This window comes from Glandiceps talaboti, chromosome 1 (assembly GCF_964340395.1).
Source record: "Glandiceps talaboti chromosome 1, keGlaTala1.1, whole genome shotgun sequence".
NCBI lineage: Eukaryota > Metazoa > Hemichordata > Enteropneusta > Spengelidae > Glandiceps > Glandiceps talaboti.
In genome coordinates this window covers 1,713,281-1,740,845 of record NC_135549.1, presented here as the reverse complement: position 1 = coordinate 1,740,845, position 27,565 = coordinate 1,713,281, and the positions used below count along the sequence as shown (strand labels likewise).

Sequence of the window (27,565 nt, the reverse complement as noted above, 5' to 3'; positions counted from 1 at the left end):
ACATGTATTTAGAGACCAAGTCGTTGATAAGCTGTATAAAATCTTTCTAAGATAGGCCCTAGGCCCTGTGACAACACCAATCGACAGAAAGTGAACGCCCACTTTTTGTAAGAATTCAACCGAGGTTAAAATTGTATAAAAATACCCGGCATTGATTACTAAATTAAGATATGTGAAGATACCTGGGATTGAAGTTTTTAAAAACAACATAATACACAAAATATAGAGTACTTTTTCATATTTGAGTGAATGAGTACAACTCTATACTCTTCATTACAGAGCCTTTTATTAAATTCCAAAAGGGGAAGGCCGGGGGAAATCAGGCTTGAGATGTTGCGTAAAATATGACCCATAACTCATTCGTGCTAAAACGTAACCCTCCCGCAATTTCCTTTCGCTAAAACATGACCCTCCCCCAACTCCTTCGTACTAAAACGTGACCCTCCCCCAACTCATTCGTACTAAAACATGACCCTCCCCTGTTAAAATATTTTTAAAATATGGTTCAAATGATGTCAGACTTGGAAAAGGACAGTAATCCCACCTCTGCCACCACGTTGAAAGTTTTAAAGGTATTGGTTATTTGCCAACTACTACCATCATAGTAAATTTGTGTGAATTTGGCACGGCATTAATCAATACCTGTGTTTGGATCTCATTGGCTAAGCTGAAGGCTAGAACATAAATCCTAAACACTAGATGGGTACACTCTCGATATTGTCATGACCGTGGTCAAAATTTCCACAACATTATCCCTTATATCTTCGTTTTACTCCTGTGAGACTCACTGTGACTCCTCGCCTCACATTGCACATGACAATTATTTCACTACATGGTTGTCAGCAGCGATTTGATTGACATGGTCTAATATTTAATAAGGTACCTAACCCTAACCCCCCGACTTTCAGTTACCCGCCATCCCCTTTTCGTTACTACACTGCACACACACACTCACTCACTGTCCCTGTTCTATCAAAAACCTCGAGGTTGTGGTGAAGTAGAGAACTTTATTGCAGTATTACTAACCCTAACTCTAACCGACGTTAACATTATACTAGAATATGATTTTATTTACATATTTTCACTTGAGTGTAAAGCTTATAAACTCTGCTTGTGCCTCTCCGAGAAAAACTTTATTTTCTAACTATTTTGTAGATTGTGGCCTTCAAATGCCGAAATGGTAACGTTAATGACAGTGATGACGAATGCCAGGAGTCCATTAATCTTGGAAAGTCTATGTGCTTCCTCTCTGTGTGCTTCATCCTGCATGTCCTTACGGAGAGACAGAAACACCACAACGCCGTTGATAATTTGAAAAAGCACAGACAGCAGAGCAAAAGTTATCAACAGATAGAAAAAATTATCGTTCTTTGGTCCACTGAGTAGCAATTGTCGTATTAACGTGAAATTACGAGTCATGAGTGCAAAATCTGTCAAACCATGTGCAGCTGTTTTGGTATGAGAGTAAGTGGTAATGTTGAACTTTCTTTCAGATTTCACATCACTTTCGCCGTTGTTACTTGCAATTAGTGGAGAACTCCTTTCAATTTCGCCATTGTTACTTGCAATTAGTGGAGAACTCTCTCTGTGAGCAGTGGATCCGCCAGTAGGTCCTTTCTGCGAATTCAAATGAAGATAGATGTTGTTCAAGTTTAATTCGTTTATAAGGATTGGGCTCAAACTTGTCATACATCGCATATTTTCCAGCTTTTCCTTAAATTTTAAAGCTGTAATAACTGTAACTGAAGTGAGCATGAATGTTATCAATCATCCAGGTATTAAGTTAATACACACACGCACGCGCGCGCACACACACACACACACACGCACGCACGCGCGCACGCGCGCGCATTTATACACACACGCGCGCGCGCGCATTCATACACATACAGACACAAATATAATACATATACATATGAGCCGTCAGATGACAAAAGGGACCTTAACGCCATCCAATAGAAATCGAGTAATCGTTCGATTTATACGTGGTACGCGTCCACTGTAAATCTGCAGGGTCTCAGTGACAAACGAATCTTTCATTCATTCATGACTGTGTACTTATACTGTTATAGTACTTGTACTAAGTTATTAAATAGAACTACCACTCACGTACTATACGATGTAAATACAGTAGTTAACTTAAATAGCCAAAATGAATTTTCATGCGGATTTTACCCGAAGTTTTTAACGATTAAATACATGAACAAAGGTTGTGCGACCGGGGTTAGTATTTCAACAAGCGGCGTTGATTTACTTTTACATACGACAGGCCTGTGTCACATGTCACTTCATTTCAGAATGTCGGTCTTTGAAAGCTGGTATTACTAGATAGTAATAATAATAAATATGGTGCAATCTTAGTTGAAATGATGATATCGTAACATTTCTAGTCTTGAATGCTCTCGTATTACGTTATATTGTCGTGTCACCAGCGCGATGTACACTCATCGCGATCGAGGTCACTTGACCCGGGAAGTAGATTTTCTGAGGTCACTAGCTGTTCATGAAATTGAGGTCAACCTTGTTTACTTTGGATGCAGCGGACATTTACAACTGAAAATATAAGTATTGTGCCTTTAACTGTCATATAATTTAGACATATCCATAGTAGACATGAGTTGTGAGCGACCCGAGCGAGAAATCTACTTCCCAGATGAAGATCTCAGTCAAGAATTTTCGAGCAGCCAACACGAGTATGAAGTACCAGCGTCGCCGTCAACTGAATCCTCCGGTGATGTCAATATCAACGGAAACAGTATGTCAGGTACGCATGTTGTTGGTGATGACGAAGTTGACGATTGCCCTGATTCAGATGATATCCACGACGAGCTTAGTATCGATATTGACGAATTTTCGTCACATGCGGCATCACGTCTCACAGAACAATTGTCAAGCGAACGATCAATTAGTGGTGGTGAAAACGAGTCAGATCTAAATTCCAGTAGTACTAGTGATCGTAAGGAAGTTGAAAACAAAGTCAGAAATGGTTGTTGCAGTGCTAACTGTCTCAAAAACTTTGACGTTGATGAAATAACTGCAATTAAACTTTCAATACTTGATTGCAACCGTGAAGTGAAAGATGCCATGATAATGGGTAAACTACTTGTCCTTGGGTTTGATCCAAAGTCATGCAATGATGACGACCCAGAAGAATAAGACACAAGTATGCATATGATGACAGGGAAGTTTGTAAGGAAGCATTTTTATTTTTACACAACATTACTTTGAAGTATTTGAAGACCATAAAAGCACATATGAGACAAAATGGTCCAGTCCCACGCATTCATGGAAACACAGGTAAACATCCAAAGCATGCCTTAACATACGAACAAGTTAAACACTGTGTTGAATTTATTCTTCGGTATGCTGAAGACCATGGACTTCCACAGCCAGCAGCACCAAGAGGTACAGATAACAAACCACCAGTGCATTTACCAGCATCTGAAAATTATAAAACAATGCATGGCCTGTACTGTACAGCTTGTGATGAAGCCCAGCTGAGACCATTTGGATATGACAGCTTTCGACTTGTATGGCATCAGATTTGTCCTCATGTGCAATTCGCAAATCCAAAATCTGATGTTTGTCAGAGATGTGAGGACTTTCGAGAAAAAGTGTTCAATGCACGCACTGAAGAAGAAAAGTTGAATGCATGCTGTGACCTGACAACACACATCAATGAAGCTAAATCAGGCAGAGCATACTATAGAGAATGTATCAATGCAGCTAAAGAAGAACTGATCGATTATGATTTACCAATTGAGTATGATTTGCCAATTGAACCATGTAGTAATGATTTAATTTCAGTTCATTACACTTTTGATTTTGCCCAAAATGTCTTTCTCCCTCATAGAGTTAGGCAGGTTGGGCCAATGTTTTTTAAAACACCATTGAAAGTTCAGTTATTTGGCATTTGTAGTGAAGGTGTGCCAAGACAAGTTAATTATCTAATCAGTGAACAGGAAACCATAGGTGAAAATGGCACAAAAAGTCATGGTCCTAACACTGTTGTATCCTGTCTTCACCATCACTTTGAACAGTACAGCTTTGGAGAACAAAGCTGCTCTATGCATGCTGATAACTGCAGTGGTCAGAACAAAAATAAGACTGTCATTGCATACTTAGCCTGGAGAGTGATGACAGGACTTCACAACTCAATTCAATTAAATTTCATGATGAGTGGACACACCAGATGCACTGTTGATGGTTTCTTTGGTCTTATAAAACAGAAATATAGAAGGTCCAATATTGATACTGTACAGGAGCTAGCATCCACAGTCAATCAGTCTTGCAGTCCAAACATTGCCCAATTGTTCAAGAACAGTACTACTGGTCATCCACACTATGAGTGGCGGGATTGGATTACATACCTGCATCACTTCTTCAAACCTGTTCCTGGGGTAAGGAAATATCACCATTTCCGCTTTACATATGATCACCCAGGTAGCGTGTTTGTGCGTGAATCACTCACCTCAACAGAGAAGGAGTTCAAAGTACTTCGACAGCCAGATACTCGGTTCTGCAGACAGGAGCTACCACCAGTGATCCAACCAGCTGGAATGACACGTGAACGTCAAACTTACCTGTACAAAACCATCAGAGAGCATGTTGCGCCAATAAATAGAGACATAGTATGCCCCAGACCAACATAAACGCTGTCCTATTTCTCCAGACATGATGTCCCTCCATGTAAAAGGAAATGTTAATATATGTATGTAGTACTGGTGAATTTGAAGCATCTCTAGCTAATGTATGAGTATCAATTAATTCATGTTACTTGTATAGTATATAGGATAATTCATGTGTTACTCATAAAGTATGTATGATAATAATTGTAATATTGAATTGAATCGTGTTGTGAAGTCCAATCATTGCTCTCCATGTATCCAATGGCAGTCTTTGTTTTGGCCATTGCAGTTATCAATATCAGCATGTATACTGCAGCTTTGGTTCTTCATTCAGCTGTAAGGTTCAAAATGATCAAGACAGAGTACAACAGTAATTTGAAACATTTTAGTCGAATTGAAACTTATATTTTCTATTTTTTAATGTGACATTTACAAACAATGGAAACAAGATGGACTTGTGAACTTTAATGAGAGAAAAGATGCACAATATTATACTTCAGCAGTACTAGTATATTTGGTTTGTGATTTGCAGGATTAACATACAGTAATTGAATCACATCACTGTGAAGTGTAGAAAGGCAATATGTAACTGTTGACAGGTTATCTTCGTTAAGCAGCCAGTGTATTTTGGAGTCTTTATTTAACTTGCTTATCTGTGTTTGTTGCCAATATTTATGACTGTGATAATGCAGTCTTACATATTAAACACTGAATGAACTGTAGTAAAAGCTAGTTGCACTACTTTTGGCCATTGCTGACAAAACTGAATACAAGAAAGTTTGTGTTGAATTCCACTTTTAAGTCATAATTTCATAAAACTTTATTGTAATCAAGAATTATAGCTGGAGTATTATATATCATGTTATTTGATATTCATATTTAGTTATTTTTCTTTATCAGTAGACAAGCAGTTCTAAAGATGCAAACAAATAAATTACACTCGACCAAGTGAAGAGGTAGTTTGTTCATTCCCCAAAGTTAATGAAAGAAATCTGTAATGATATCAACAGATAATTTAAATTAGAATTTACTAATACTAGCACTACAGACTTTTGAACATAAATTGGACAGTTTTAAAATTATTTATAATGTAAGGTGTTATTTTTAATCCATATTGATTAACATTATAGTATATTTGTGATATGATATACTATACAACTTGGTTCCCAAGTTACTACATCAACCTTGATAATAGACATTGGTTCCCAAGTTACTACATCAACCTTGATAGTAGATATTGGTTCCCAAGTTACTACATCAACCTGGATAGTAGACATTGGTTCCCAAGTTACTACATCAACCTTGATAGTAGATATTGGTTCCCAAGTTACTACATCAACCTTGATAGTAGATATTGGTTCCCAAGTTACTACATCAACCTTGATAGTAGATATTGGTTCCCAAGTTACTACATCAACCTTGATAGTAGATATTGGTTCCCAAGTTACTACATCAACCTTGATAGTAGACATTATATTGTTGGAGTCACACTGAGACTTTGAGATTATCAACACCAAACACCAGGGTGTGCAATGTACATACTTAGTAGTTTAGTGAAGGAATAAAAAAATATGACTTCTTACTCTGGTGAACATTCTGAATATTTAATAAGATAATGTGACTAATATTAGCATATCTTTGAAAACATGTGTTTGTCTTAAAAATAAATATACATGGTTATGCTTGATTATATAATATGAATGAAGTTTTATGGTAGTTGCTATTTTCATTTACCAGTTTCACATTCTTAAACCCCCCCCCCCCCCGCCAGCCAATGTAGAGAGTTAAAAATCACATATAGGTATCCAACATCAGCACAAAGTGTAGATATTCTGTTGTCATGGCAACAAAAAAGTGTTGCTATGGTAACATTAGGTTTATCTTACCAGAAGGCCAGTCATTGATACTTGATACTATATCTGAATGCTGATGTTTGATAAGTTTTTATCTACAGTAGAAAGTATATAACCTAGTCCAGTGGTTAGAATTAGGTAATATTGCAAAGGACATAACCATGGCAACAAGTCAACTTGTAATCATATGTATGTTTGTGAATCACAACATGTCAAATAATAAAGTTAATGTATATATTATTTGAATGTGTTATTGTTTTCAAACTGACTCACCACTACAATAGTGTAGTATGGTATTATATCATTGGTAAGAATCCCTAAAAGATCGGTTGCCATGGCAACAACCACCTTTTGGTTGTCATGCCAATACTTCAAACGTATGATTAGCACCTGTTCTTTGTGTTTCTTGGCTAATTTAATGTACATGCATACACAATTCCAGTCATTCAACATGATACTACTGGTGTTCATTAATGCTATTCATATGTGCATATATGCAAATTAACACTAATTCATGCAAATATTCAAATGAGTATTTCTCCATAAATTAACCCTGACCTTGGTGAATGGCACCACTCATATGAAAGCTGAGATGGTCAAGTATATGAATCCAGTAAAAACTCAAAATTGAAAATTTGACCCTTAAGGTCCCTTTTGTCATCTGACGGCTCATATACATATACATATACATATACATATACATATACATACACATACACATACACATACACATACACATACACATATACACGTTTTCCTATAGGCAATTCAATTATACATCGGAAAGCACAATATATTATAGGAGGTCACATTACCTAACTGACCTATCTAAATGCTTCACTTACATTTGTTGCAGCTTCGATATACCTGAAAATGATAATGTGACAAAATCGACTTAACTCACCTGCATCGTGTTTACTTCCATTTCCGCCTTACAAGTGTAATACCATGTGATACCATGTGTCCCACCACCGGGCTAATCAAATATTGACTTTCTCTCCTTCCACAGAAGTATACAATTCGTAGCAATATGAGAAAACCAGTATGTTTACAGGGTCATCTATTTAAAGCGCTCATGAATATTACAGCGCTTAATTGCATTGTAGTTATGTGCAAGCCCGACAGATAAACATTCAAAATATGTATGACGCATATCATTATATACCATCAGGAAAAATATTTCAAAAAGAGGAATGAATTTTCAAATGAAAAATAAATTACTGGATACATGTGACTTGTGTCTCTCGCAAACTAATTCATTTACACCAATTTGTAAGTGTACATGGATTTACTTGACAAAGATGTTAGACAACGCCCACAGTAGGAGAAGTCAAACATGAACGTTATAAATTGAACTTACTATACTGTAAACGTTAGGCCTAATACAAAAATTTTGTGGTTACGATTATGCTCAATTTTAGAATAGGTGGGGTAGGTAGATTTTTTACTTTTAAATTATTTTATTTTTTTCTGTGTGAGTTTCTAGTTCAGCCATTACAGATTGGAAGAACAGTTTTAGTGTCTTTTTAAGTTCATGTCAGTTTCCGCATCCACTGTTTCTTGTGAGACTTCACAATTTTTGCGATTTTATATTTATTTCTCGAATACGTAAGGAAAAGTTTAGGGTCGGCAGCGAAAGCTAGGTGGGGTCCGGAACCAAAACAATGTGGTTTTTTGGCCTTATTGAGGTCTCAGACCACTATAGATAGTGATCTGAGTTGAGGTGTAACGTTTGATAAATCACCGCTGGCTGAAAGACTCTACGTTGTTGGCGCTCTTATTAATGGACATGGGACAGATGTAAACAATTTTTTCTGCGACATGTTTTGTGTCATGCAAGGAATTATTGGACTTACTGAATCATGTCAATTAGGCAAATCGAATGAATCATTCGACGGAGTACTTTTTGGGTGCACCCAATGTGTGCCGCTGACATCAGCTGTGTAGTATACATGTACATGCCCATTTATAAACGTCTTCGTGTTAGATTCATATTATTACATGATATTTTCAGAGCAAAATGATAAAAATGCACATGATACAACACAGGTTTTATGTTAGTATTTAAAATTTATAAAATAAAATCCCATGAGAAACTACTGTATGGGTTATAACTAAACACCACTGGTAATGAATGATTACAGGGGTGTACTCAATGACGAATCTTTCAGTTCAAGTTGAAAGGTACTCTCTTCATAGTAAAAGTTATATGGCACACAACAAAGAATTCCTAGGGTGGATTTATCATTTAATTAGAACGAGGCACTGATGGGAGAGTTGAATACATTGAGATTATTGCATGGAATGATGTGTAATAACTGGCACTTCACAAAACCAGGACAGATACTATTTTGGGTACATACGTGTATTTTAAGAGTGCATACATTTGTTTATAAATACCAAGTCATAAAATACATAAAAGATATGCCCGCAAGGATCAAATACACTGTACATTAAAATAATATGGCACACACATACCTATACACAAATATGGCACACACGTACATATTCACAAACAAATCTTATTATTGACCATAGATGGCGCACCATAGCATGCAGAAATTCCAAGACATCAAATTTGCACCCTATGTTCTTGACAACCTGTCTCTCCAATAGAACTCGACTATGGTAATTTATCTTGCAATTCTGGTAACATTTCAAGTATCTGAAAATTGACCAACTTTTTCCATAAATTCTTATATCGACTTCTTCATGTTTATGTATTTGGTCGTCAGGTGATCATAACTCTACGAACAGCATACAACTAATTTTGACCACTAATTCAATGTCCAAGTAGGTCAAATGTGGACGACTTATTCAATGTCCAAGTAGGTCAAATGTTGACCACTTATTCAATGTCCAAGTAGGTCAAATGTTGACCACTAATTCAATGTCCAAGTAGGTCAAATGTTGACCACTTATTCAATGTCCAAGTAGGTCAAATGTTGACCACTAATTCAATGTCCAAGTAGGTCAAATGTTGACCACTAATTCAATGTCCAAGTAGGTCAAATGCTGGCAATTTATACTTGATAACCAAACCAGTGAAAACAGAATATTCAACAGATGGTATAGATGTATATGTTTAAACCCAATCTTAATCAATAAAATGAAGATCAACTTTTTTGTAAAAACGCGAACATTTCACACCTTCTGGTCTATTTGGGGGTTTGTTTGTTTTACACTTTTTTGATATTTAGCTGATAAAAGTGCAACATTTCAAAAACCTTGGATAACAATTACAGTTTTGTTTTCACTTGTAAAGTATAAATTTTGAAATGGCTAAAAAAAACCTTGAAGATAACGATGTAACATTTGCTTAGAAAATAAAAACCCAAATTTGATCACCGAAGGTGTTATTGGGTTTACCATTCACGACACGATGTTGTCATCTAGGTAACAATTAGACCTGAAAGAATTTATATCTATTCAACGGGCCCGACCTAATCATATATTTAGGCTACTTCGCTTTGTTTTTGGTAATGGGTATACAACCTCATGTGAATGTTAGTAAAATGTCTGCTTGACTATATGGTGCACATTTTGTTTATATTTTCTGAATGCATTGAGTGAATTCCAAATTCTATATTATCTAATATATACAGTGCTTTGCTAGGCTTTGATGATGCATACATTACAAGAATGGATTGAGGAGACAGTTAATTAATTGTTGTATTTTATCCAACGAGCTCTAAGGAAACGAGCAGAATTTTCGACATGGGGAGGGGGTTGAGGAGAAAATCAGTGAATATTGCGATAGTCTGAAAGGGGAACTTGAAATATTTAGCCCTTTTTGTGATTTTCAGAAAGAAATCAAACTTCAGGAGCAGTACGTCGTTTACCAAATGCACATTTGAGAGATTATTATCGGCTTTGCCACGACAAAACACACTTAATATAGCTAGATAATATGTACTAGATAGTAAAATTGCTTTAATTCAGGTATCGAAGACCATATTCAAGTATTCTAAGCCACCGCTTTAAATTATGTGTATAGTTTGAGATTTTATGTAAATGACCCCCAACATGGTCTTATTTTCAAAAGTTTTCATTTAGCAGCAGCGATTATGGTGATGTCAAAGTTTCCACCAAATCAGGATTGAAGGAGACAGATCTGTTGACTTAGTATTGCCATGTGTAATATAGTTCATTATGAGATATCTCCTTATCTATGCCATTGAGAAGAAATCTCGTATGGACAGTTCGTACGGTTGTCACTCAGACCAGGCTGTTATTTTAATTCCAAACCACTAGAGAAATTACTGGGCTATAGCTGTACACTATGATTTGTGCATTTCCAGTGTACTGCTGTATGCGACGGAGGGGTACGATACATGGCTACAGTAATTCTGAGTTCAATTTGGTAGGCCTGGAAATATTTTGAGAGCGATGTTTTAATAATATTTTTACTAAAGTGACGATAATCACCTCTCACAAGTTCAATGTCACATGGCCTGTGGGAGCATTTGAATAAATTAACTATGGTTTATTTAATTGAAAAATGTAAATTTTCTTAATAAATATGTAATTTGCTTTTACGAGGCAGATAAATCATCTAATCATATTAATCAGATATTAATCACTTCGATACCTTTGATATTTTTCGTAGCGAGATTGTGTGATTAAACGTCCTGAGATGAACTTTGTGCTTATTAGTATACATTTTTATTCCACGAACTGACAGCATCAAAACATATGGTTCTAACGTTGCCAAAATTGTGTAACTGGAAAAATGCTGGTATTAGATTGCCAGGAAAAGAGTCAATTAATACACAAATAATCATTTTTGAATACGGCTATAATGAACTAACACTTACTTACCACATCACATGTAAACATTCGAAATTCCAACAAATACTTTGGTAAGTATAAATCTTATTTACTCATTAGTGATTCGATACGACTCAAGTGATCGACTTACATTGATACACGTAATACATGATACATATTAAACTAATACAACGTACAAATGTAATATTAGAGTCAACCAATGACTTTATAGAAGATGACAGATACACATTTTTTACGTTTGATGATTACTATACATCTAGTACTATAACCATATCACAATATTCATATATTTTAAGAGATCAGTGGAATTATAAAACAAAATACATAACAGCAATGAATGGATATTTCAACCTAAACCATTTTTGTTTTGTTTTATAAATCCTTTCCGCAAATATACTGTACCTTGTTATTCTTCTTTCAGTACCCGTTTTGACTTCAGGCCATTGTCAAATTTACAAAGATAGCGTGTTGGCGTTTCCAGTGACAGTGCCTATCCCTAACCTTTGAAGTGAAGTGGAGTGAAGTGAAGTGAAGTGAAGTGGAGTCTGGTGTGCTGAACCTTTCAATGAGTAAGGTTTGTCATCCTATGAATATTTTACATGTAATGTCTATCATGATTAGTATCTTACTACGTATGCTACCGAGCTGGGTTTTACGGGGTGGGGGGGGGGGGGTAAAGAAAATATATAGGGCTAAAACATACATGCATATGGTTTATACACGGATTCCGAATTGTATCGCAAATGAAACTCAAGTTGGTGTATATTGCAGTTATTCAATTCATGCTAAAATGTAAGTTATCGAAGACTTGTACGTGAAGTCTACAAATAATATTACAACTGGTGTTATTTTGTTCACTGACAGTTGGAACCAACAGAAACTACGAAACTGCTCGAAAACATCAAAAGAGAAGTTATCCTAGATCTAACAAGTGCTAACAAAATGGTTGAAACTACAGCAGTTGGCACCATGACAGACCCGAAGTGTACGCACTGTCCATCCAAGCCAGTCAGCATAAATGCATATGCGCTCAAGAAGACAGTCGCTCAAGGACTTTTCGATGCAGCACTGTTATCATCGAATACAGTCTTGTTGAAGGTTATTTTCATATCAGGTCCTAAAGTCGTATATTTCTACAACTTTCTCGTCACAATGCTTTCCATATCTATCAGTTTGCAAGTTATCACCGCCATTTTACTGTTTGCCAGAACTAGAGTAAATGTGGAATTAGCCGACGAACGTAAACGAGCAGACGGTTTGAATAACTGGGCCACATTAATTATATTAATTATCATGATTATTAATATTATGATCGGAGCATTCAGTTCAGAGTTTGATATTGGTGATCATACAATCTTACACTTGTCTCAAAATCAAACTATTCAAAACTTTATGAAATGTATAGAAAAACTGAACAGCAGGTGATAGCCTTAGTTTGGTTACCGTTTCATTAAATGATATAAATATAATATGGAGATTAGATTGAATCATGGAGGCCAGTCTCTCAGGTAAAGTTTAGAAATCTAACATAACACAAAATAAACGTTTTTATCTTATACACTTTGATATGATTGACTGATTGAAATTTGACGAAGAAATTACTCAATATACTTTATAATTATTTACCGTTTATCCATTCAATTGAGTTGTATACTTGTAAGCCATTTCAATCCTAGCTATGAATTGTGTGTACAGAACCTGTTTGAAGTCCACTTAATTTCCTTAAGAAGTCATTGTAGATGATATTAAAACCCAAAGACATTAGTATCACTCAATACAGTTTATAAAAAGTGCTTACAAACCCTGCATGTCATGTTAATTGTTCAACATGTACACTTGCTAAAGTCTCTGGGCTCGTTTCACTTTATTTGAGTCATTTAGAACAAACAAACAAACAAACAAACAAACAAACAAACAAACAAACAAACAAACACAACTGTGTTCTTTTGCATGAAATGGGGACCTGAGTGAGTTATTGCGAATATAGTCGGGTGAACACTAAGCCCATAACTGGGAAAAATAAAAGAAAGTGAGCCATATTTTCATATACATAATTTGAAATGAATAAATTTGAAACATTTGAAGATTGTGCGACAAGGAAAGACAAGATATCTCCACGGTCTCTATTCGATGTTAAAGTTGCTACACGCTTCAGTATTTGTGTATCTATGTATGTGATAATCAGTTTTTGGATGTTTTCACAATATTCTATGAATACAGAATGATACAGAAGATGTATTTGGTAGAATGTAGTAAGTAGTAAACTCTACTTTTATGTACTTATTTCCACTGTAACCGGTCTGCTGACAAAATGTTTGACTAAAAATCATGTTATAATAAAATGTGCGTACCTATAATCGGGCCATCTTGCATTGAATTCGTTTTCAACTTCACACCTAAAGAACACATCAATCAACCACACCCAGACCAAATCGTGGTTTGCCAGCTTACATTTTAAACCAAATTAGATTTGTATTAATTTGCATATCTGAAATTAAATCATCTTGCATTTAAAGGATTTCACTTCAAGACACCGTGCACCCACTAGGACCCATTACCACAAGATGCTGGAGTGATCAGCACAGCTGTTTTCGAGTAAATTGACCAAAATCACTTTAAAAAATAATAGATATCTGTTCACTTTACCTTGGTGTCCCAACCTACACATACAAGGTCATATAACAAAGCACTCTTCAAATCAAGGTCAATGCAATAAGCATAGTGGCCGTTGACCAATTCATAGTCATACATATGTCAAACCATGCCCCTAACACACATACCATTGAAGCTGTCCTACAAATTTCTATTATCATATTTGAGAAATGATCTATCTCGACCTGGTCAAGATCACTATGCATATTATCCAGCTCTGGTAGGGTGTAAACACTTTGGTAGAGTTCATTTATTCTGTCTTCCCAGATTAACAGCCAAAAGTACGGATTATTTATGACAACATGGCTGCAATTTTGGTCAAAGTTGATCAGGTCACAAACCATGGTGACTGGCCTTATGTCCTATCATGATCCCATGTAGACTGTAAGATATACTGTCATGACTTGGCTCAAAGGAATTGGCCTATATTCGAGAGGGTCCTGATGTGGCATACCCTACAGTGCCATGTATAAATGCCAAAGTTTTATGATCTACAGTAGCTTGATTTTAACACTGGACACTGAATTTACAGATTCATGCTATATCAAATGGTTCTATTACTGTCTATATACACAATGTCTCTTCTATTCTATGTAAATTAGTATCATATAAAATATTCTACACGAGATATCAATAAAATATCAAATTCCCTAAATCTTTGTGGGTCTTTATCTCTCTCATTTCTCTCCGACTGACACTCTAATTCATCAATTGACCTTTACTCTTACTGTAATCACATAAACCATTAAATAAATGCACACCACAACAATTAGCCTGCAATTAAACAAATTTGCTCTTCATTTATTTCACATTCTTGCTTTCTTTTGTTTTTAAATGATGCAAAATGTATGAATACTGCATCTTTCTGTTGGTGAACTGCAAGTAATTCAGGTTAAACTGAAAAGTTTTTGAATTTCTCTTTTCTTTTTTTAAAACATCTGATATTTGATCATTTCATCACATGGGGACATCACAAAAGTTATTAAAATAAGTTCTGGCAGCTTCTGGACAGTAATAATTACAAATTAAGACAATTTTAATCTAATAATAATGTGCAGCTGCAGCAATTTGGTGTAGAATCTATTCAGAAAACAGATAGGATACTAATTGGAGTGTTGTCAGACAAAAATCAAAACTTACAATAGAAAATGAAAATTACAATTCTAAGATTGCACAACAACAATGCTTTGCTGGGCACACACCCTTTTCCAATATGTGCAGTTGGGCATCTATATATGTGATGCAAAATTATTTTTACATTGTGCAGTGAACCTGTATATGCCAGAAATATATCATGTAATCTTTATATTTTGACAACAGACTTACACTATATTTTTACCACTGACCAGAATATTTGACAAGTCATTGCAAAAATGGCTTTTACTCATAAATATTCAATATAGCATTGGAAATCATGGTTACATAAAAAGGGTAGTTTTAAAATTTGATCATTTCATTTTTTCCCTTAAAATAAAGCCGCCTGAACTGGTCTGGTGACTGTAATACTACATAGGGGTACAGCAATATAACATGACATGCTGTAGCTAAGTACACTGCTTTCAAATATGCACCAAAAACAACATGAATGTAATAATAGTGCTACACAGTTTGGTAAAAAAAAATATGAATGGTATGCTGGAAAACATTGTTTGTAGTACTAGACCCCTATACTACACATGACTGGTGTGTATATATCAAGCCTCACTTCAGCCGTCTTTGGGCCAAGACGTGACTGAGGTAGCACATACATGTCAAAATACATACATTACATTGACTAAATTTTTCACTGGCTTTTGAGTAATAATGGCCTTGGTTGTTGCAGCTGCTGACTACTACTTACACTTAAATACTTTTTTTTTGTAAATACAATAGAGGAAAATAAATCTTTCTGCTGGAATTCAACTTGTAACTATATTCTTATAAAGTTCCTACAATAATTTCCATAGCCACAAGGCAAAAAAAAAATTCAAAGGGAAAACACTACTTCAAACATGAAGTTAAACTATCCCAACCACATGAAGGTATGTGTTAACATTGCCTCTAATGCAGGAGAAAACAGAATCACAAACTTACAACCTCTCCTGAAAATTTATGTTCTGATAAGTTAGGTACTAACAGAAGTGTTACCACGAGTATAATAGCTATAGTAGACCAACCCTTCAACAATGCTTTACAAGAGCCAAAAAAGCACCAAAAAATGGCTAACAAAAGGCTTTACCTTTCCTTTTTGTTACACAAAAATAATTTCATTACATTTGTAAGTTTGTTATGCCTTACAATAGCTGTACATACATTGGCAATAAATAGCCTGTCAAAAGCTGTAGACATACTCATACCACCATTCATACTAGGTACATAATACTCACCTATTACAACACAATCATTCATTCTAAAGTGTCTTGCATATTTTTGTTCAAACGTGAGCACCCACTTGAAAATAAAACAAATTCTACAGAACTGATCATTTTCTCCCCATAATACAGCATGAGAAGTAAATGCATACTGTAACAAACACAACACATGGTACTTACTTGAATGATATGCATTTTGCCTTTGTGCTTACACAAGTCCACACTGAAATGTATTTACAGTTTCTTTGAAAACATTCTCTTGAAGAAATACATAGAAACACAGCACTCACAGGAAAAAAAGGGTTGCCCAATACTGACTGCAAGATGGCTCTCAGATGAATGAATTACTAGTTTAAATAATATTACAACTACAATAAGATATGACAAAAACACCCCTTAGTAGTCCCCCCTCTTTTGGATAGACAGGAAAAAAAGCTGTCCAAATTATCATGTAAATAATACAGATATATCGCCAGGCAACAGTAGCCTCAATAATATATTAAGGTTGGTAATGCACTATCAATTGGGCATTTACATAGTTTTTGGCATATCACTTCCCTCCAGATTTAGGTAGGTTTGCAGGGGTGACCTGTCCATTTGTTGACTTCATTGCACTTGGATGTTGGTGTTGTTGAGCTGCTGCTGCTGCATTCCGCTGATGGAGTACATTTGCAGGTAGCTTCTTCCCTGTACCCTTCGAAGGTAGCTGCGACTGCTGCTGCTGCTGTTGTTGTTGTTGTTGTGTGTTCATTTGACCTTGGCCCCCTATTGCAAACCCTCCCTGCTGTTGATGACTATAAGCAGCCTGTGCCTGGTTTGTATTGTATTTTTTGAGAGTCTTTGGTGTCCCTTGAGTTGTTTGCTGTGAACCATCTGCATTTGGTGCTTTCAAGTTCAATTCCCATCCCTGTTTTTGTTTATTCTGTTTTAGTTGATTGAGGCTTAGTTTATCAGTCGGTACAGTAATGGGCTGCTTTGGTTTTCCTAAACCATCCACCAGTTTATGTAAATCATCGGTAAAAGTACCTTTCTTAGGAATAGTAGCGGAAGCCCCTTGGGATTGCTGCCCATTACTGTTAGTGTTCATCACAACATTAGATTCGCCTTCAACCACAGTTAATTCTACATCTTCCCCTACACCATGTTGTACATCACTTGAAATTGATGTAACAGAACTAGTGTTCATTGGCTGTGGAGCGGGTAAATTTGCTGACACAGCCTGCTGTGTAAACTGCTGTGGAGATGTGTTCCTTGGTACAGCACCAGCCTCTTGTGAACTCTGACCTGACTTACTACTGGCAGTTGATGGGTGTGTATTCACTTGTAACGAGTATCGCCTCACTGCTCCTGATTGAACATTCTTTTCCTTATTCCGTCTATATTCTTCAAGCTCCTTCTTATGCCTGTCTTCCAATTCTTCCATTTCTTTCCTTTGCCTACAACAAAGTGTAAAGTGAGAGAAATGTATTCATATTTTCTTTAAAACCTATCATACAATTAAACTTGAATGCTTCAAGATTGTGCCACTGTCCTACATACCACCAACTGCATGTCTTGCACTATCACAGCAGTTTGGGTCAATGTGCATAGCTTAAAATTTGTGTAATATCATTTATGACACATCAGGGGTTTAAAATTCTTGTCAAAACCTACTAGGCCAGGACTTGTGGAAATAGAAATCCACTAGTCCTGCTTGGAAATCTACTAGTCTTCATTTACTTTCGTATAAAGTCTGTTTACACACATTGTCCGTAGTAGTACACTATGCTTGAACAAATGTTCATGCACACCAGAATCAAGTGCCACATAGTACAGCAATGGCACAAAGTCGACTGTTGGGTGACTTTCCCACTGGGCGTGCTTTTCAAAAACTACACATAAGTTTTTATCGTGCGTAATCATTGAAAATCTACCCACTTTCAAAACTAATCGCAATTTTATCGCGAAATGACAACTGGAATTGGTTGAAATAGCAAATTAAAAATCGAATGAATTTTACAGTGACTGTGAATTCGATGGCTGCCATTTTGAATTCTGAACTGCCTACTGTAATAACCAAATGGACATCACAGTGTACATAGCTGTATGTTTACATAACAATTCAAGAATGATTAAATTTGATTTACAAAACAGTAAAGAAAGTGAACAAGAAAACTGATTATCAAAGATGGCTGTCTTTTCAAATACCATACAAGAAAAGAAAATTTTACCATGGCATACAAACTTCAGCGCATCACTCTGATGGGAATGGGAATAGCATCATATGTGTATGCTTTATATAGATAGTAAAACTGTCATCATCAATTTAAAAACTGACACATAAAACATTTTCTTACCTTTGTAGGAGTGCTTGCAGTTCTTTGTCATCAGGATCTAACTCAAATGTTGATGGTCTGACGGTTGGAGCAGAACCAGGCCTTGTTTTCTGTTTTACAAAACAAAATCAACATCTATGTGAGTATCTTGTTAGTGTGGTGCATAATAATGCTAGTTAAATCTTGGTAAAAGCATTAACCCTTCAGATGCCATGTATACTACATATATGATTTAAAACCTAGGTCATGTACTATTCCCCTCACAACCCAGAAGTCAACATTCCACAAAACAATTCACTTGGACTTCTTATAAAACAGAATGTTCAAAACTAATATTTTGTTTGCAGATGTAGATATTGCAAGTCTAACACTTGAAAAGAGTGATAAATATAGGAGAAATGTGCATTTAAGGTTATAGACCACGATAAAGCTAGAAAAAATTACAAAATTAACTTTTTGGGGGGAAATGACTACCAAACATTTGAGCTATCATTGTATGCAACCCAAATAAATGTAGCACTTCTCAATCTTGAGATATGGGAAGGAATAAAAAACCAAAACAAATGCACATGGCTTTACAACCATTTGCACACTTTATTATAATATAACGGAAAGTGTCAAGTACTAGGCAGCTCATTAGCATACATTTGACGAAATGTGTCAAGTACTTGGCTACTCATTTACATAAACTTGCTGATACAGTACAGTCTCAGACCAGTAAATGAATTGCTATGGTCATGGGGTCTGGGGTACAGTGTACCACAAGTATGAATAACAAGAGGACGTCCTTCCAGTGTCAAAAAAGAGTTGCCCAATAATGTAATGAGCGAGCTAAAAAAAATGAATAAAGAGAATGAATTAGAGTTGCTCTCTCTCTCTCTCTCTATCTCTCTCTCTCTCTCTCTCTCTCTCTCTCTCTCTCTCTCTCTCTCTCTCTCTCTCACTCAGTCTTTTCAAGATATTGCTTATAACCGATTGTCTACTCAAAACTATTTAAATGGTGAAAACATTTCTCAATTTTAATGAAATTTTACTGTGCATAAAGGAATGTATTACAATAGGTGTCAAAATGCAAGTGAAAGTCAGCTTTGTTACAGTTTAGCACAGATGGTCTTTGCGAAGTCTTCCAAAACCCAAAGGCATCCTACAACAAAGAATGATGGAAAGGTGTAAATAGTACCACATCATCACAATTTTAAACAAAAAAGGGAAAAAGGTATTTATCAGCTGATTTATCAGCAACGCATCGATGCTCTGGGGAATCCATTTTCGCTATCTAGGCGAAGTAATGATTCATAGCCTAGGTTTACAAAACATACTCGCCCTTGTGGTACAGTAGTGGTGATTATGTTTCAGCGAGTGAAGTCAAAACCCACGATTTGGAAGTTATCTTTTCGTGAACCACATGCATAGCTATTTTGTAATAAAAAAATCAACTCACCACTCGTATCTCTCCCGTTATCTAGTAATCTATCTGTTAGACCTCGGATGGTCTTCCGTTACAATTACGACACACGACCTAACATCGCTATCGAGGATATTCGGGCAAGCCCTCACTGCAAACTTCGTTCGCTTATATGTTATAGTAACTTATACGAAAGAAAGCCCGAACGTCTAGCAGCAAGACTAGTTATCTAGTACAGGTCAACAGATCGTTTCCATGTAAACATATACCGTCCCGTGTTGTTCATCGACACTACTTCACTTAGGTGACACTAAATAAAATGTCACAGAAACGAACAACGTGGTACATTATCATTCCCAGTTATTGAATTTTTGGGTACATGTCCTAAAAAATCTACGATATTCAATGTACAGATTTTCTATCGGTATACGCGGTACGTCAGTATCGAACGCTAAGTCCGCCCCCCCCCCTTCCCTTCGTAGCACGTAGTACGTGTCATCACGCTACAGTCTTCGACCTTCCAAATGCGAAGTCGTCGTATACGCGTAGTAGAGCGAAGCTGTCGGATAACTATCCCTCTTGAAAACTATGTACTCGCTTATTTCATTTTCTTTTGATTGAGTTCATTACCAACCACAAATTGACACGAGGTGGTTTCGTCTTCTTTCTAAACACGGCCCGTGCTCACTGAAGCCCTCGCGTGGTGCCGTGTCATCTCCGACTATTTTTGCTTTTGTAAAAAAAAATAACATGCCGAAGAGCTAGAGACATGAGAGAGCTATATTGCTAGACATGTCTAACAGTTTTCGTTTTGCATTGACGTTGAAGCGATGTGTTGAATCATAGACCCTCCACCCATGGTTGAATGTACTGTGTATGCTGTATCCAGATAAACCGGCGCTGGTAGACACAACAAATTCAACAATGGCAACATATCAAATTACAACAATAGTGGTGCGTCTTTTGACGTTGATTTCGCCACAGATACATGTTATGTATCAAAATAAAAACAATCGACTCTGAGTAAGATGCTTCAAAGCAAAACATAGTACATCTACAATCGCGACCGGACTATACATTGTTACTCCAAGAAAATACCATCATACTAAAGATGTTTTATGAAGCTAACTAGATTCTTTATTAGTTAAAACACCACTTTCAAAGCATTTGGTATATTTTCCGTCGTTTCATGTTGAACGGGAACCCAGGGAACATTTACTCTCTCACCGGAAACCACTACGTTTATTTTACATAAAACCTGAGACCGCTAAAACGTAGCTTGACACTCTGCTTTCCATAAAAGGAAGTAGGCTCCGCCCTCAATTTGTTCGCAAACATATGCAAATGAGGAAGTTAATTTTTAACCCGAATAGCCAAAATCGCATGTCGAATAGTGGGCGTTGGCTACCTTTGAACTGACAGATTTCATATTTTTTGGCCAATAGAATGGTCATAACATGGAAAAAAACAAATTTTCGAAGGTGATAAAGGATGTGACACTTACAACTTTTCTGTAAGGAATGTGTTAAACGTTTTTTGTTTGTTTCAACTCAAACACATGTTTTTGTCATTTTCTCAAGTTTACATTTTGTAAAGAATTGCGTTACTTTGTGGAAATTAGCAACCTCAAAGAGTACCCGACAATAACAAACACAGTAGGATCTTATTCACCACGTCAGTGGCTCCAAAACCGTGTCTCAGATTTTTGATTGCGTCTTTTGTTCGAAAGTAAGACGGATTTAGATGAGACATATATGGTTTATTTGGACACTATTTATTATTATTTATATATCTTCGTTACAAAAACAGATAGGAAAAATCTGAGACACGGTTTTGTAGCCACTGATGTGGTGATAAACACTGTGCGTCGTTTTCTATTGTTGGTCGAAATTTGAAGGAGCTAATTTTTGTTGAACCAAACATGCAAATTATCACGTATGTAGAGGTCACGTGATCTGAAGTACATAAAACCAAATTTTACTAATTTCATTGTAAAGAGTGGATCAAGAGCTTTCAGAAAATGTATAGTTATGGATGTGTATAATCATTACTTTCTTAACTGCAAACCAATATCAGCAAGGGACATTGAACGTGGTCTATAACCTTAATTGTCATTGTTGGATTGTTCTGGGATTACAGAACAGTTTTACAATTGTTCCCCCCTTGTCTACGTTTCAGAAGAAAATGTTGTAAAGGCACACTTAACTGAATTATACATACCTGGTTTTGTGGCAGTGGTGGTTTCTTATCTGTGAATGGAGCATTTTCTAACTGTGTTTCATCTGGCGATTCAGGTACAGAATCAACTTTCTGATTTGCAGGTATCACTTTTCCTTTCTCTACATTGATTGTTGCCGAGATTTCCTCCACACTGACATCTGAACCATCACTAGTGTTATTTGTATCAATAGGAACATTGGCAGCCAAATCTTCGACATTTGAAATTTGCTGGATTGTTGGTTTTTCATCTTTTAGGTCCGAGTCACTGTCTGCCCTTTTCAAAGTATCATCTACAGCAGGGGTTATCTGGAAGCGTCCCTTGACAACAGTTTTAGGTTCTGCTCTTTTGTCGTCTTTGTTCTCCTCTGATAACTTATTTTGAGCTTCAACAGCATCAGTTGCCTGTGAAACTAACTGATTAACAACACTTTCTACATCTTTTGCTGTGTCTGTATTCAGATTTGTGGCAACATTTACAGACTGAGAGATACTGCTGCTTTGACAGGGTTCATTTGAAAAGTTAGGGTCAGTTGGTGAAACAAAAAATCTACCCCTTTTCACCGGTTCGACCTTTTCTGCTGCTGTGCCACCTTCCTGTTGAACAGCCTCAGATTGTCTTAAGTTCACTGGCACATCTGTCTGAGAAGTCTGTCTTACCATAAAAGTTATACCATCATCACTTGACACTGATGATATACGTCCTTCATGCAATATGTCATCCTCTACTTTCTGCACTTGGAATCTGGTACCTGTGACAGCTGTTGTAGTTATAGTTGATACTGCAGCAGCACTCCCAACATCAGAAATTGTTGGATCACTTCCAACAGGAGTGAGTGGTATATGTGGCGCACTTGAGGTATGTACGACATTTGTCAGAAGTGACTGCATTTGTACCGAACCTGATGTGGGCACTGGAAGGGGATGCATAGATGGAATAGTTATTGACTGTCCTATACCACCATATTGAGCAGGCTGTTGTGGTTGACCAGGAAGCGGAGCTGAAGCAACCCCTTGGGGTCCAGGATGCATTGGCATCATATGCGGTGGAAGAAGTTGGGCATTTTGCTGGAAGGGCTGTTGGGGCATTCCTGGAGCTTGGGTAAAATGGGTGGATAAAGGTACAAATGAAGATCCTTGAGTGCCTGGTTGTTGAACAATACTCATATCTTGCGATGAAAGGGACACAGCTGGAGGAGGTAGAGATGATGGTGGAATTGGCTGTTTGTGGAGTTGTTGTAGTTTTGCATCTAGTTCTCGAATATCAATCAATTGTGCTTTGCTTGTGGGCTTTGGAGTACTGCTGCCATAATGGCCTTGTGGGGTTGCCTGAGTGGGAACCATAAATTGTCCTGGGGTCATTTGACCTGACATAGTTGAAGGTGTTACAGAAGTTGTAGGAAAAGGTTGTTGGAACATTCCTGGTTGCTGTTGAGGCATGAATCCTGGTTGCGGTGCACCAGGTAATGTTTGTGGAATTTGAGCTGTCATAGGATATACTCCTTTGAGTGTCACTGGAGGATGTATATTGGGTTGTGAGAGTGGAGGCATGCTTTGCACAATAGGTTGAGGAAATGGTTGATTTTGTGGTCGAGCCTGCTGGTTTACAGGAATATCCTGTGTTGGTTGTTGGAGTATTTGTTGTTGGTTGGCTGGAACCCCAGGTTGTTGAGCAGCCATGGCCTGTTGGTTTGCCGGAACTTGTTGATTTGCTGGTAATGCCTGGTTGGCTGCAATCTGACTTCCAGAGGCGGAAACAGCTTGAGCATTTGGTTCACCGACCTGACTTTGTGACCCAACAACTGGGGAAGATACTGATCTCCCAGGAGGTCCAGGTTGGCTAACTTTACCCTCATTAGCAGGCTTTGATGGAGTGGAGCTAACTCCTGATTCTGACACAGTCTGCTCTAATTTAGGCTGATTTTCCACTACAGAAGCTGTACTCTGTGGAATACTTTGCATATTTAGTGTTAAATTGGGTTGACCATTTTGAAGCTCATCCTGTTGACTGGCATCCTTACTAGCAACAAGTTGAGATTCCTCATCCCCAGATGATTTACTACTATTGGTGACTAGCTTCTCAGCATTAGCAGGCTGGATATTTGGCTGGAGAGAAACATTAGCTTGAGCATTGGCCGGAACATTAGCACCTTTGTTAGACTTGAAAGGAGACCATCCTTCTGCTCCCTCTTTCACGGTTGGTGTTGAAGGTACACTACCTTCTGGAGTTGCATCTGAATGTTGTCCATTTTGAGTTTGAAGGGTAGCAAGTTGGGCCTTAAACAAGAAAAGAAAAGTAAATGAGAACTATTAGTCTAAGAATGAATCAATATCTGTAACTGTCATACATGCATAATAACAGTGTTACAACTTGCAAAAAACACCGATGTGCCTGCTTGAAGGAAATGAGCTAAGAGAAGATTTTATGCAAAAGACAAATTAGATACAGACAACATGATAACATATACAAAAATAATAGTGGATACCTCTAATGTAGGTTGACATGACACATTCATCAGTTTGTTTATATCTATGGAAGATAGTCGTGTTCTAGAAGAACTTGCAGAGTGTGGGCGTTTTTTGGACTATTGTTCCCGAAGCACTTAGTTCATTTCTGTGTATGACTGACAGAAGTTACACTGATAGTAACTGGGCATAATTTCAATATTATATTAATGTTTTCCAGTTGATGTATTTTGAATTTAAAGTGTATGTAAATAGGTTTCCAATTTTTCTTTATTAATATCGTACTTTTGTCAAAAATGTCATACAAATCTTTAATCACCTATGAAAAGTATGTCATTTGCAGGCAAAAAGTCGGAAACTTTGGAAACCTATTTACATACACTTTAACCTAACAGTCACATCCGATTGTTATCATGAGTAGTGTATCAAGTTAGACTGTATGACCTGCCTCCTCAACAGAGATATGAGATCCGGGATCCCATGGTGTTTTATGTTTCAACAAGTTGCCAACTCTAATTATGTCTTTGCATGAACCTCATCTCATTCCTGATTGCCTCATTCAAAGAAACGCTCCATTTTTGGGGGGGTTTTTTTGTGTGAATTGCGTCAATTTAAGGAATAATTTTATTGACATATTTTTTCAGATATCTTAGCATACAAACTAGGTGTTATTTATTTCACTTACCATGTGTTGAGTATCTTCAACAGAAGTCTGTTGTGAAGTCTTCCTTTGGGCTTTTGGACTTGTTCTTTGAATTTCTTCAGGAGAAATTGGCCCTTTTCCCCTTGCCCTGTTGATCACTTCTTTGATTTGGTCTACAAATATTTCAGTATGTTGCTCAGCTAGATGTTTACAGTCAACCTGTGGTCATTAAAAATGTGAAAACAGAATATTGATAGTGATTGACCATACCTATGTTTTGCTTACAACTGAATTTAAATAAGGACACTGACAAACCAATGTTATGCTAACAGAACATCAGGCTTTCTCCACTGATACAACAGCACAAGCTATTACTCATGAATATGTATTTGAAATCTTAAACATGACAAAAGGCTCATAATTAAAACAAATTTCTCCACGTTATTCATTAATAGAAATAATCAGGTATATTCTGGTCATACCAGGTTGTCTTTTATATCCTCCACATCATCTTCAATAGCAAATTTGAAAGTCACTGTCTGTCCTTTATGCGTTTCCAAAGCACACTCTACAATTCCTTCAGCTTCCACCTGTACTATAGACAATGATGGTGTCTGCTTTCGTTTGATAGTTTTCGGTTTCTTTTGTCTTTCTTTTTCTTGTTTCTCTTTTTCCTTTTTCTTGAGCTTCTCAGCTGCTGTTGCAGCTGCATTAGCTGGTGTACCCTCCAATGCCAAACTAGTATATGAAGACAAGAGATAACAAAGTTACTCCTCATATTATATATTAAGTAGTACTGCCAATGTACTGTAAGTAACTGTACAACCGATTCAACTTTACTAATACATGGGGAGAAATTTACCAGGTTTGTAGTACTCAGTAAATATCAGTTGCTACAGACAACAGTAATGATTTTTGGATACGTCATGTCTGAACAATTCTAAAATTACGTGACACAATCAGATAATCTGGTCTTAAATAGTTTCTCATTTAGACCCCACTGAATATACCCTCATTAAATATCAGATCAATCTCGTCGGCAGTTTTTGACTAAATATCACTAATGGAGATTCATTTACGTTATTTATGTTATGATCACTTTGTGATTCCAATTTGTGCATATCAATTATGCGTTTTCATTATAAAACGTTGCCCCACTCTATTTTCTGACCAACTGTTCAGTTCTACTCTAACCATTAGTCATTACCAATCAAAAACTTTAATTCAAGATACATACCCTTCTTTTCCAGCTTCAGCAGTAGTAGGAATCCCAGAAGACTGTCCCTCTGGAGGAGATAATATATCTTTCTTCTCTGACACAGAAGGCACTCTGGCCACATTTTCTGGTGCAGTCTGTGCTGAGGAAGGAACACTCTTGATTTGTTGGGCATCTGGATTTTGTTGAATAAATTGAGTTGATTGTAGTTGTGAGGGTGGTGGTGGCTGTGCCTGAGGCTGAAGTTGACCTGCTTGGAACGGTGGTTGTGCTTGTACAAATGGCTGCTGGCCTGGTATTGAGTACTGTTGCTGCCCCTGTGGTTGGTATGGCTGTTGGAACTGTTGCTGGAATTGTTGTGGTGTGAACTGTTGCTGTGACTGTCCTTGTTGTGGTGGATACGCTTGTTGAGACTGCCCTGGCTGTAGTTGATACTGTTGGGACTGTCCTGGCTGTGGTGGAAACTGCTGCTGGGTTTGTTGTTGAAATTGTTGTTGTGACTGTCCTGGCTGTGGTTGAAACTGTTGTTGGGGTGGGGGCTGCTGTTGTTGTGGTGGTGGTGGTGGTGGTTGTTGAAACTGCTGCTGTGGCTGTCCCTGTTGGATAGGAAACTGCTGCTGTTGTGACTGCCCTGACTGGTGTGGTTGGTAAGTCTGAGACTGTCCAGGTTGGGGTGGCATAGGTTGGTATGGCTGTGGAGGCATATGTTGGAACTGTTGTGTTGGCTGGAATGGCTGGCTTTGGGAATACGGAGCTTGAAATTGCTGGTGGTATGGCTGATCCTGTGAAAAGGGCTGCTGTGGAGGCTGGAAGGGTTGGCCCTGGGATGTATGCAACTGTGAAGGAAATAATCTTTTATTTTATTGCAAGGTGTACACTTGACCTGTGTATTCACTATACTCATATACATTGAATACCTTCTGCGTAAACAACATGACGAATGCAGACATGTCACAAACACAAATCATAAGATGACAGTTCTTATCATTTCTCTTCTTCTTGACAACATGTACACATTTATAACAAGT

The 27,565-nt window shown here is 37.0% G+C and overlaps 2 protein-coding genes across 3 annotated transcripts in view; both read right to left on the bottom strand.

The window, feature by feature from the left end:
* Nucleotides 1–1,039: 1,039 nt before the first annotated feature.
* Nucleotides 1,040–7,512, bottom strand: LOC144442067 (ninjurin-2-like). The gene is made up of 2 exons (XM_078131341.1): nucleotides 7,386–7,512; nucleotides 1,040–1,617 (listed from the first exon to the last, which is right to left on the bottom strand). Exons 1-2 carry the CDS (start codon nucleotides 7,404–7,406, stop codon nucleotides 1,141–1,143), a joined length of 498 nt encoding a protein of 165 aa, XP_077987467.1. The 5' UTR covers nucleotides 7,407–7,512; the 3' UTR covers nucleotides 1,040–1,140.
* A 7,190-nt stretch (nucleotides 7,513–14,702) lies between these two features.
* The window catches only part of LOC144439561 (uncharacterized), a 31,824-nt gene continuing 18,961 nt past the window's right edge, over nucleotides 14,703–27,565 (bottom strand). For both annotated transcript variants that reach the window (XM_078128863.1, XM_078128865.1), the window contains 6 exons: nucleotides 26,559–27,373; nucleotides 25,804–26,059; nucleotides 25,364–25,540; nucleotides 22,216–24,489; nucleotides 18,612–18,700; nucleotides 14,703–17,711 (listed from right to left, as the gene is read on the bottom strand). In XM_078128863.1, the coding sequence (XP_077984989.1) occupies nucleotides 16,826–17,711; nucleotides 18,612–18,700; nucleotides 22,216–24,489; nucleotides 25,364–25,540; nucleotides 25,804–26,059; nucleotides 26,559–27,373 (4,497 nt within the window). In that variant the 3' untranslated portion in view covers nucleotides 14,703–16,825. The remainder of the gene's footprint in view (nucleotides 17,712–18,611; nucleotides 18,701–22,215; nucleotides 24,490–25,363; nucleotides 25,541–25,803; nucleotides 26,060–26,558; nucleotides 27,374–27,565) is intronic.

Coding starts and splice junctions, on each gene's coding strand:
- LOC144442067 (XM_078131341.1), bottom strand. CDS start 7,406: ATGGAAGTAAACACGATGCAG. Junction 1,618..7,385: donor TGGAAGTAAACACGATGCAG/GTGAGTTAAGTC, acceptor TTGAATTCGCAG/AAAGGACCTACTGGCGGATC.